The sequence below is a fragment of the Rhinichthys klamathensis genome, unplaced genomic scaffold, assembly GCF_029890125.1.
Source record: "Rhinichthys klamathensis goyatoka isolate OS25496 unplaced genomic scaffold, OSU_Roscu_1.1 h1tg000200l_1, whole genome shotgun sequence".
Lineage (NCBI taxonomy): Eukaryota > Metazoa > Chordata > Actinopteri > Cypriniformes > Leuciscidae > Rhinichthys > Rhinichthys klamathensis.
Genome location: NW_026606726.1, coordinates 157,564 through 170,315, shown reverse-complemented (window position 1 = coordinate 170,315; position 12,752 = coordinate 157,564). Strand labels below are relative to the sequence as shown.

Below are 12,752 nucleotides of genomic sequence, written 5' to 3'. Positions count from 1 at the left end.
TATTGTCCACCTTTATTGTGTTTCATAAAGTCCATACACCACAAAAAATATATACTATTTTTTTATACTATAGATGTATACTATCCTATACTATAGTATTTTCATTAAAATATCAAAAAATTCTTAAAAAAAACTACATTTACCACATATGTAGTTCAAAACATTAACTACACTTCAAAAAATGACATCTTAATGAGTTCTTAAGAACGGTTTTACTTATTTTCCAGTAAATATATCTAAAAATCCTTAAAACAAGATTTCATTTACTTGAAAAAACAACACTGCATAAGATATTAGTTCTTGTTTTCATAGTTTGCATCTTAAATACAAGACTCCGGCAGATCTTTTCACTTGGTATAAATATAAACTAGTTTAACACAAGTGAAAAAATCTGCCAGTGCAGTGAGAGAAAATAAACTTGTATTCAAGAAACTATGAAAACAAGTCTTAATTAATGTTGCTTCTCAAGTACATGCATCTTATTTTAAAGATAGATTATTTTGACTGTAAAACAACTCAAGAAAACATTTGCAGATGCAACATGGTTTTATATGTCTTCTATCTCATAAATGTTGTTTGTCTGTGTAAATATTTTCTGGGGGCCACTGTCAAATGACAAATAACACAAATCGACTTGAATTCTTACCTGTGTCCATTACCAAGACCTCTGTATGCCTTCTCCTGGTCCAGCATGTGGCTGAGGCTTTGTGCAACGGAGAGATACTGGTCGTAATACTTAATTGCCTCTTCAAAATCTCCCAGCGAGTCATAGCAGTCTCCCAAGTTCCCATAAGCGCGACCACGGTCCAGCACGGCCTCGTTGCCACTGAGCTGCTGCAACATCGCCAACTGTTGCTCGAAGTAGCCAATGGCCTCCTCCATTACTCCCATGTTCATTTTTGTGATGCCCATGTTACCATAGACCTGGGCCTCAACGCTGGGGTCCTTCAATCGCTGGCCAAGCTCAAGCTGTTCCTCGTAGCATTTGAAGGCCATGGTGTACTTTCCAAGAGACATGTAGACAGCGGCGAGGTGTCCGTGAGCCTGGCACTCTCCCTGGATGTCTCCCTGCTCTTGATACACCTCCAGCTCCTGGGTGTGATAGCCTAAGGACTTGTCAAACTTCTGTAGCATCCGATAGGCGGCTCCCAGCGCTGCGTAGGCGTTCGCTTCCATCTTGCGATCCTTGACCTGATGCGCCAAGGACAACTGCTGCTCGTAAAACTTGACGGCTCCGGGAACGTCCTTCTTACAAAGGAAGATGTCGCCCAGGTTGCCCAAGGCGCGAAATCGAGCTTGCGAGTTGTTCAGCGACTGCGCCAAGGAGAGAAGGTACTTCTGGCACTCCTCTGCCTTGCTATAGTCACCAAGCGCTTTGAAAGCCAGGCCAAGATTGCAGTAGGCTTTGGCTTGACTTAGCTTGTCGTGGAGGTCCTTAGCAAGGGCCAGGTCTTGTTCGTAATACTTCACCGCCTCCTGGAAGTTGCCCAGACAGTAGTGCGCGTATCCCAAGTTGTGACAGACCTTACCCTCGCTCTCCATATCCTGCAAGTCCGGGGAAAGCCGTAGGTATTGTTCGTAGTAAGGTACGGCTTGGGGAAACTCTCCCCGTGAGCAGTGGAAATTTCCCAGGTTGCCCAAGGCCCGAGCTTCGCTCTGGATGTCCCTTAACTCTCGTGCGATGTTCAGATGATTCTGGTAATGTTGCAAAGCTCGATCGTGAGCCCCTAAAGCCTGGTACGCCACCGCCAGGTTCCCGTGTGTCGATGCCTGCGATGCACGATCATTAACCTCCATGGAAATCTGCAGCTCTTGTCGGTGGTAGCGTACGGCCTGGTCAAAGGCACCGAGGGCGTTGTAAGCGTTTCCCATGTTTCCGTACGCTCTGCCCTGGGCGGCGTAGTCATTTAGCTCCTGAGCGATGGATAGATGAACCTTATGCAGCTTCAGAGCAGTCTCGTAGTCCCCTTTCATCTGGTGGATGATTCCTGTAAAGGAGAAAATAATCATTTTATTCAACCGAATTGTGCTTATCATGCTTGACAGGATAACCAAAATGGCTTTTCGATATCTTCCATCCCTCTTCATGTGTTAAAGATTAGCTTTACATTTAAGAAAGCCCTGAACTACAATGTACCCTAAGCAAATCATCCAAACGGAAAAAAGGGAATAAGATCTGAGGAAAACCCACTGACGCTTGCAGAAATATCTTTTAATTAAAAAGGAGATCTGATCTGATTTGCATAGTCTCGAATCAGAGTTTTGCGCCCCAAAGATACGCCAATATGAGGCGATGACAATCAAAACAGCCAGATCTGCTCAGTCCTGGGAGACTTCTTGCAAATTTTGGGTCCCCCTAATGTTGTCTCACCACTTTTCCACAAAATTATCATTACCGTCATAACATTACAGTCCCGCCTCTCCGGTTCCAGTGCAGTAAGTGGGGGGGGGGGGGGGGGGGAATAGAGGAACAGGGGAGGAAAAGGGCTAATGAATACTTTTGATGGAAAAAGGGTTTGAGGGCACTAGCAAAAGGGAAACTTTAATTGTGGTCCACACCAGTTGGCTCCCACATCGCCATGTGCTTTAACTGGGTTTCTTTTCCTTTGAAAACCAGAGCTAAGTATTGGGGATCAGGAAAACTGCTGGGATGAGCGGAAAACAAGACGTGTCAGTCGGGCAAAACTGGGAAGTCTGTGGTGACCATTTGTGTAATTGTCAAAGATGCCGGCTGACCTGAAAATGAGCTCTGGGAACGGGACGCCAATGAAACACATTGGGAGAAAGTAGCATGCAAGATGAAAGGGATTTTTAGAGCCATTGTTGGTAGAGTGGCTTGGCATCTTGAGGGACTCACTGACTGAGTCACGGGCCATGAGCGTGTCCTTCTGCGCTTGTGCAAGCAGGAGGCGACGGGGGGGAGGTATCAGAATGGGTGAGGGGTTGCCCATCTGCTCAGTGTCAATACTCATGTGCCAAGGCAGGATTACCAGCATGTGGTAAATCCAATTAGATCCAGTGCCAAGCTGGTATCATGACACTGAGCGCCCATTAGAGCTCTTCTCTATTCACAAATATTTCCTCTAAAACAGCCCAGGTCTTCAGAGGCTAATTATCAATACTTAACCCCATGATTCTTCATTTATCAGTGAACAAATCTTGAGACTTGTTTGAAAATGAATCCTTTGAGACATGTGCCAGACACAAAAACCTTGGATGAAAGAGATCAACACCTACAGATCTGTTTTTAAACGACTGATCCTGCTTTTACTTTTCAACACTTTTATATTGGCTCTGTGCAATGTGACTGCCGTAAACACCACAGGAGATGCTAACACAAACTAAAAAACTTCCTTGAGCTAAAAACAGAAATGCTGAGCTGAACAATTCTACATGGTCAGGCCATAAATACTCCCTACTGTCTGCAAATTAACAGAAGGGACTGCTAATAATTCACAAACAGTGGGGAGTGTTTGTGCACAATCTACTTAAACAAATGGATCATTTACACCAGTTGTTCTAAGAATGGGGTAAGCTGAGCGCCCCCTGGTGGTATGCAACATGGCTTGAAATTTATACAGTAATACTTAAAATGCATGTATAAAATAAACACACAAGCACACACATACTGTATATTTTTTGGAGTGTGTTAATCAAATATATCAAAATGGATTTAAAGTTGCTTACAGCTCATAAAAATGCCAATATGCTAAATTCTAAAAACAACAACAACAACAACAAATGTTCGGGAAACGCTATGACTTGTACGTGATTCCACTATGTCTAATTTGATCACAGATTTGCTCAATTTAAGTAATAGTATGCAACTGCGACTGTAGCAATCACACCCTAGCTGGCTTTATCTTCAGCATTTCGTGTTAAGAATGGGATCAGACGACAAAACAAAAGAGCACTTCTTTGATAGGTTAGTTAAGAGGATTACACGGTCACCTGCGGACGCTGCAGGAATGCATATGGCCCCATCGCTAAAGTTAAATCCCTTGAGCCGACACGCAGGAGAGGGAAGCATGAGACGGGGGAACAGGATCTGAGACTGATCGGAGGTCAGTGAAAAGGTTAAAAACTCCTCAGCATCTGCTGTAAGGGGTGAATAATAATTGCAATGCTGCAGTATAAGGCTGAAGAAGATGCTAGGCTCTAAGAGGCTCTGCCTACATTAGCAGAAGTGGGATTTTGATGAGGTCTTTCCAGCTTTGATGCCCTGCTATGTGGAACGAGTGATGGGCAGCCCTTCAAACAAACATTAAAAATACTTCCCTCCCCAGGCAGTCGTTTCGCCCGAATGCATGTGAAATGTAGTAATTTAATCTTCAAATGGCACGATATTCAACCCCAAATGACTGAAACGCCATGACTTTTTTATTTTATTTTTTTACTGGGAGCGTCCTACTTGAACTCATTACATAGCTGTCGCTTTCAAGCTTTCCGTAAAGGCTGTGACACTCCGAATTAATTAGCTTTAGCATGGACTCGCCTTCAAAGCTCAACTTCTCTGACGAGATTTTGACAACTAAATGAAACCGATCAACCAGTAGTCATTAGATATGTGTTAAATTCTTAATATAGTACATTTAATAATAGAACGCATATTCTCTGATTTCATGTCAAAATCGTGTCATGATGACAAGTTTAACAAGTTGAGCTCAAAAGGGCTGTGTGACCATAGCACACTTCTGTCCATCAATAAATAATTACATAAATAAAAAAGAGCATATAGAAGGCAATTTGTGGAATTTCAACATTTTGGCAAAAAAGATAATTTAATTTGATCAATCAGTGTTTATGCTAAAACACTCAAAGCATTGCATATTACGTAATCGAGTCAGTCTCACTCCCTAATTTCTTTTACAACTGAAATACAAAATCTGTCATGAAACTCTATATGGCGCAGGCTAATAGGGTCCTTAACTCAATCTGCTTGCAATCACATCATTCTCTATAGGCCACAGCTGATTGGTTCCTGCTGTATCAGTAGCCAATGAGCTCGCTGCTCAATCCTCAAAAACGTAGTCAGCATTTGCTGTGGCTTTCTCAGAAACCCTCCACCTTCCCCAGCTCAACAATGTACGCTATATTGTACAGCAGCATCATGTCTCGCTTGCTCACAGCAGTGTGTCGTGTGTGTATTAACAGTAGAAAGTCCCATACTTGCTCTGCAGCAACAACAATAACAGCAGCCGCGAAGCAGACCAAAGATATACACCTCTTCATCATTCAGAGTCATGACAGAAATCAATTAACCAGCTTCATATTGTACTATTATAGGCTTTATGCCGAGCGTCACGTGACCAAACCGGAAAACAGGTCTCATTGCATCCCCCCCATTGCATCCGCTTGTCAGAGAAAGTGTTAACGGCCGTAAGAACTAACTACGATATCTATGGATTTTTAAGGTAATCAGCTAACCTACTGAGTTCGCTTTGTTATTGGTGTTTTATGCTGTTTAAATATCTAAATGTTAGTGTGAAGAAGAAAAATTAAAAAACTTTTAAATATCAATCTGCACATGCGAGGGACATTGGTTGTGCTCATTTTTGCTTGCTCCTTTTAAGTTATCTTGAGTAAAACCGCAAAAAATTTCATGAAGCACATACAAAAGACCTGAATCTGAAGCGATGTGACCTGTTTTCCGGCTTGGTAGCGTGACGCTCGGCATAAAGCCTATTTCTGATTCGATTATGTTATCTGCAATGCTTCATGGGAAAAAAGATTAATTTTGCTCAAAAGTCTTATAGCTTTGTCTTTTTCTTCCAAATTTCAAACATCGTTTTGCTTCAAATCAAAGTTTATTGTGTTGTGATCATCGACTGTAAAAAATATGGACAAAGCGTCTGTGACGTCACCCATTGACTTTCTCAAGAACGGTTTGAGGCCGTTTATGGGGGGTATGGGCGGCGCCATCTTGGAAAATCTTGGGAAATCCTAACCCCGCCCACCTTCTGGCCAATCCATATATGGGTAAAAGGGCGGGCTTTGTGTGAGACTGAGCCGGCCGGTGGACGCGCCTCTTCAGCCAAGCAGCCTCAGCTATCTGTACCGTTACAAGATCGACTGGCAGACTAGACTACTTTTTACAGCCAGTATCATTCTTATGTTGAAACTCCTTTTCCTCGATTTACTGAAGCCTATATGTAAAACGCATTTGCAGCTGCATAGCTCGCTCATAGGCTGTGCTGCGGCAACGGCACATCCAATGGCGCGGGCGCCTCTGACGTGCGACCAACTAGCTCACAGATCAGTCTATTCTTATGTTACATTTATTCATTTGGCAGACGCATTTACAGTGTTTCAAACGTCAGTTATAACCATAGGTAAAGTACCTCGGACGCTAACTTATCTGAGGCGATTTAATGCTAACTATTGCAGTGCCACCGCCCACAAACATTGATGTTAAATAGTGCTAACTACGTGAAATAGTAGTGGAATGTCACTTACCGGAAAAAAAGGAGCGAAGTCCTCCTAGTTCTACAGTGTCGGTTAGTGCAGTTTATAGCAGAGCAACCCATGTTACGTATGATATTTCAATTCAAATGTTCAGAAAGTATAGAGAGGTGTATGATGTGTTGTGTCAGATCACGACCGAGACGTCAAATTTCAGGAATTCCACTCGACGCAGCCCGTTATCAGCTGTCAATCAAAGTTAACCACGCCCTTATTTGTCATACATTTTATATCTAAATACGATCTAAACTAACGAGTTAAAAAAAAAAATCAACCCCCTCACAGTTGTCAGGCACTCGGAACCTATCGAAAAATACAATAAAAGTCCATGGGACCAACCTGTAAAAACATGAATTTATGCTGTGAAAACGGACATTTTAACACGGGGTCTATGGATATTTGCTCCCTTTTGGGACCTCCCTCTAGCGGATTTTCGATGTATTGCAGTTTTTTGCACTTCCGGGTAGGCTTCATTTTTCAGATTAGAATGTTGCCGCTTGGTTGTGATTCATTTTGCAGCTGGTTCATGGCTGAAGAAAAGCAGAACAACGACTAGAAGCGACCCCTCCTAATGTCTTCACCTCAAACATACACTACTAATTTAACTGAAACCAAAATTGTACGCAAAGTGACTGCAATAAGAAGTGTCTGACGGAAAGTAAAAACATAATAATAATAATAATAAGCGCAGCTGTATTTCAGCATGTCAGTTCCAGAGCTATTTGCCTTTGTTATGATTCCTGTCTGTCTCTAAAAACCATTCCAGTCTCGTCTCCTCCCATTCAAACGGTGAACGCTAACTAGGCCTGATATTCTGCAGTCTGATTTACAGCTCAGAGCCAGTCTCCAAAAGCTCAAGGGAAAATGGGGACAAACAAATGGCAGACTTTGAACGCGTCGAGATTCTTGGGAGTCTAGGGTCAGCTTTGTTGTTGGCTTCAGTCGAACAGTAAAACAGTTGAAAACTGCGGCTGGCAACAGTTTCCCAGATGCATTAATTTTGCATTAGGTCTCTTGCGGAAAAGCTTGTGTTTATTCTCTGCTTCCACTTTCGGCAAACTAGAGCGTGGTTAGTGTTTCTTACCGGCCACAGCTTGTTGATAAGATAAACACCCTGCTTAATGTCGAAGAGTAACGGGAGTCTGGCCTTCGGAATTCTTTGGAATTCTTTGGAATTTTCAAAGATCTATTTTGGAATATTGCAGAGTTTCCTCAGTATCTCTGGTGGTTTTGGCGTGCTCTCGCATACTTGCACTGGAGACGGCACAGCATAACTGTCTGTGGAAACGTGACCGCTGGTAACAACTGTCAAAGCAACACATCAAACAGGCTTTTCACACTACACTTCACCCTGGGTTAATGCATTCTAACCTCGTGTTAATGACGCTTTTAACGGCTCTTTAAGTAACGTTTCACACTTGTAATTTGGAAATGAGGTGAGCACCCTGAGATATGAACCCTTTAGTGATGCTAATTCAGTGCAATTCTGCAATGTTGTGGCGAGTTGCTAGTCTCAATAAACATTTCATATAATATTACTTGATATATTATATAATATGTAAATATTATTGTGGTATGTTTCTGAAGATTTATGACAACAAGAGCACATTTTCAGATTGATAAGCATTTTAAATCTAATAAATATGCACATAAAAATGTTACAAATGCTCAGTGTAAATATTGATAACACTCTATGAGACAACGTCTAATTTGTTAACATTAGTTAATGCATTAGTTATTTTAGACTAACTATGAGCAATATTTTTTTACAGCATTTTAATCTTTGTTAATGTTAGTTTAAAAATATACAGTTCATTGTTTGTTCACTGTGCATTAACTAATGTTAACAGATACTATTGATTTTAAATAATGTATTGGTAAATGCAAGAACTAAGATTAATTAATGCTGATGAAGTACTGTTAAATGCACCTCTAATGTTAAATAAAACCTGATTCTAACCCTGACTAAAGGTGCATTCACGCCATGACATAATTACGAGAATTCAACTCGAAACTTGTACCACCTGACCTCTGCAGATTCAGTGTTGCCATAGAAAGGCAAGATTCCCAGTCTGAAGACGTGAACAGCTCCGAGGTCCAAACGGCACGTTTTGTCATCTCGAGATTTAATAATTATGATAGCAGCATAAGTATGAACACAACATGTGTAGTCTTCAACCAGTGTGGGGTTTTCAACAGTAGATAATGATTTACTTTCCTTCACGAGAAGCTCTTCAGTACATTAGAGAGGAGCATTAGTCCTAAAGCAGCTCCATGAGTCTTTAAATGACTCGGAATATTAATCTAAGGAAAAAGAAATGAGATAAACCGGCTAATATTCTGCCTGCAGCTGTGGAGCGTGGAAAATGAATATCAACAATGTGTAATGTTCTAAAACAAGAGTCATGGGAGAAAATCTCACACACAAACGAGTGCACACACACACACACACACACACACACACACACACACACACACACCTGCACACAAACACACGAACGCACACACATACTGTGTATACAAAAACACACATAATTGCACACACACTGAATCATATTCACAAACGCGTGCGCGCACACACACAAACACACACACACACACAGTCCGCTAACCTTACTGAAACACACTGCTAACAGGTTTTCTTAATTTTACAGTGAGATATTACAAATAATTTCTTATTTTGTTTAATATTTTGTATTATTTGTATAATAATAATAAAACAATAATTATTATAATTATTTTATAGTCACATTAATATATAATCAGAAAATATTTGGCCAAATTGTACAGCTCTACCAACAAGAACAGCGAACCTGGTGTTTGTTTGTTTGTTTAATTGCATTTTAAATCACCATTTACATTTTTATGAGAAAAATGTATTTGATTTTTCCTCCTAATGATTCATCTCTACTGCTAACCAAACTGAAACACACAGACATTTCACTAACAATACCCTAATAACACACAACCCAGACACCGCTAACCCTACAGAAACACACACACACCACTTTAACCTCACAAACCTACAGCTTAATCCACACACACACACACCGCGGTGTGTTTATGGCCTCCAGTTACCGTCCACTCAGCACTATCACAACAGGGATCAAATTCACGTTGCTCAGGTCTTAAATATCGCAACAACAACCAAACTCAAAACCTGTTTTAATAAAATATGAGTTGAGATCATTAAAGCGATACTCCACGCATCATCCCACCTGAGCGGGAACGGCTTGGAGAAGGACACGTGTTTCGGCTGAGCTTGAGGAACAGAACTTTGATTCAATCCACACTAGACCTTATGATGCAATTACACATCATCATCTAGAAGTAATAACAGTCAATGCTAAAATGCAGTGATAATCATCTTTATATTGGTATAGGAATCTATAGATAGCCAAGTTCTGAATATGCATTGCAAAAATTGTTTGTGCATATTACAAAAATCACAAAATTACACACGAATCACAAAATCTGCTCAAAAAAGACTGCTCACTTTTTCAATAGCATTGATTCTGTAATTTTACGATTTATTTTCTCCAAAAATTCAAAACATTTGTAAAATGACTTATTAGAGACACAAAAATGTGCAAATCATAAAAAAAAACACATGATTGTGCACTTAATTCTGTTATTGTATTCTGAGTAAAATAACATAAAATTATTGACTTTAAGACTTAAACTTTAAGTTTATATTTTTAATTATTGTTCATTTTTAATATAACATCTATCACAAAATATTAAAGTATAGTATAATGTTTTACTATACTATTAAATATTACATTATACATTTTATATATTGCACATTAAATATCAAAATATTACAAAATGTATTCATTCAAAATGCTTGAACAATGTTTCTCTTTGGCTTCAGTTTGGCTAATCAACCAAAAGTAAATTATTAAATTATTGACCATTATTACCATTAAAAATCAATGTGTCTATGGAGAAAATGAATGGGATTTTTTTCTCCCAGAGCACGACTGGCTTCAACTACGTGACTTTTAGGCATGTTATAGGCATGGACATCAGTAGCTAATAAAACCCGATCAGTCTACTACGAGTAAACATGTTAAAGCTTTAATAATCACGCCTGCTTTACCCTTTAAACATCTGTTGGCTTTCTCAGACTCAACCTTTGACAGCGAGATCAATTCGTGGACTTCCAGGTATCTCAGCGGCGCGTGAGATTGTTCATTTTATAAGCGCTACTATTCTTCCAGCCCTTCCAGCTATTAATAACTCTGATCGATCAAGCCGAGCGACCGAAAGAGTGCTGGGATGCTCTGTCGTTTCCCAAAGCTTAGCATGAGTCTGCAGAAGATGCATTATTCATCTGTGCAACCTCGCCGACATCATTAGGTCTGAACAATAAACCTGTTCGCAGAGTAACAACCTCAGAGACGCTGGGAGTAATCTAGTAATATTTATATCCCCGGTTTAAATGAGCTCACCTGATCGCACTAGCTTCCAATACAAATTTATCACAGCCGCCGTACGCAAAAGCGGAAAGAAATTGATTTAATTTTTTTCCATGAGAGCTTCACAGGCCATAAATATCACCCTATGGACTTCCTTGTGCTACTATGGAAATCCATCAACACTTCAAGATCGCAAAAATACAACAAATGGCAATAACAGTGAGTGTTTCACTAACACTACAGCTCATACTTATTGTTACAGATCTTAACAAACACATAACCGCAGTTATTAAACTCTGACGGGTAACTCAAATCATGCAGCTTATCGAGAAGACCTGTATTATAACTCTCCTAAGCAATTTGACTAACACATTTTTGCCTTACACCCAAACCTTACATTTGCCTTATTTGGTGTCAATATCCAAAGTTTTGCAGAGTTACAGCATCAGAATCAGCTTGGCATCATGACATCAATTTGTTAATGTTAATCGAGAGCGGTTATGTCAAACAAAAAGTGGGTGATGGCGCAGTGGATAAGACACATGCCTTTGGTGTGAGAGACCCGGGTTCGAATCCACTGCGAGACACCAATGTGTCCCTGAGCAAGACACTTAACCCCTAGTTGCTCCAGAGGCGTGCGACCTCTGACATATATAGCAATTGTAAGTCGCTTTGGATAAAAGCGTCAGCTAAATGAAAAAAAAAAAAAAAAAAAAAAGTAAAATCAGACCAACGGTCTAGGAGAAATTCAAAATGGCGGACAGCAATTTCGGACCAAATATGTCATAATTAGTATCATTGTTCTAAGGAATCTATCAAGACCAGTTTCATTAAAATAGGCTAAATGAATCAAATGCTATTGAAATTTTTTAAATGTCATTATTATTATTTACCAAAAGGTGGCGCTATCTCAAAACTTACCAAGTTTTGTAATGATATGTTAATGCATTCATAAAATACAGCATTTTACAACTAAAATCAAGATGGCCGAAAATTGGGTCTCATTCGACTCGGTATGCTGCGCTGAATCAAAAGAGAATAGTAATTTTTTCTTCTGACCAGTATGTGGCGCTGAACCAAAACTCTGCAAGTATGCTCAGGTCATGCTTGTGATGACATGTACCAGGATTTGTCTCAATACGCTAAAGAGTTACGGAGATATACGTAGCCTCTAGGGGTGTAACGGTTCACAAAATTCACGGTTCGGTTCGATACGATACACTTGTGTCACGGTTCGGTACGATTCGGTACGTTTCCGATACAGCAAAAAGAAAGAAATGCCAGAGAAATTTCCTTGATTTAATCTTTTTCATTATATTTTTATTAAAACTAACATCATAAAGTATGATATTTTTTAACTTTGAGCAATGATGGAGCTATACTTGACTTTTCTTAGGAGCTTATAAAACAAAACAGCTCCTTGGACAAAATTAAATGTAATATTGTAGTAGTTATAAACAAAGGTTTATTTTAGTTCAGATTAACATTTGAGGGCAGCAATTGTATTCATAATGTCAAAATAAAACCGACGTGATGTTACTTGAAAGCATTATAGCCTACTATTCCTGCCAAACTTCCATGGTTACAGTTAGTAGTGTTACTACAGTAAACCCATGGTGAATGTTGCTGATCTGTGGACACTGGATAGTTCATTCATGGCACAATGTTTCTTCCTGGTTTCCACGTCAGCGCTGTTTGATCCGTTAATAACGGAGAAATGCGAATGTTTCTCACTAGATCTTGCAGCGATGTTATTACTTCAGTGGCGAATTCAAATGCTTTCTTTACTGGATTTGGCTGTGTAGTAACAGTGCTGATGATTAAGATCGGCTCGCGCTGTATTTGTCCAAACTGATAAACGGTCCTTCA

The 12,752-nt window shown here is 40.0% G+C and overlaps 1 protein-coding gene across 3 annotated transcripts in view; it reads right to left on the bottom strand.

Moving 5' to 3' along the window:
* The window catches only part of ttc28 (tetratricopeptide repeat domain 28), a 238,544-nt gene that overhangs the window by 70,176 nt on the left and 155,616 nt on the right, over positions 1 to 12,752 (bottom strand). For all 3 annotated transcript variants that reach the window (XM_056263134.1, XM_056263135.1, XM_056263136.1), the window contains one exon: positions 647 to 1,988. In XM_056263134.1, coding sequence (XP_056119109.1) covers positions 647 to 1,988 — 1,342 coding nt within the window. The remainder of the gene's footprint in view (positions 1 to 646; positions 1,989 to 12,752) is intronic.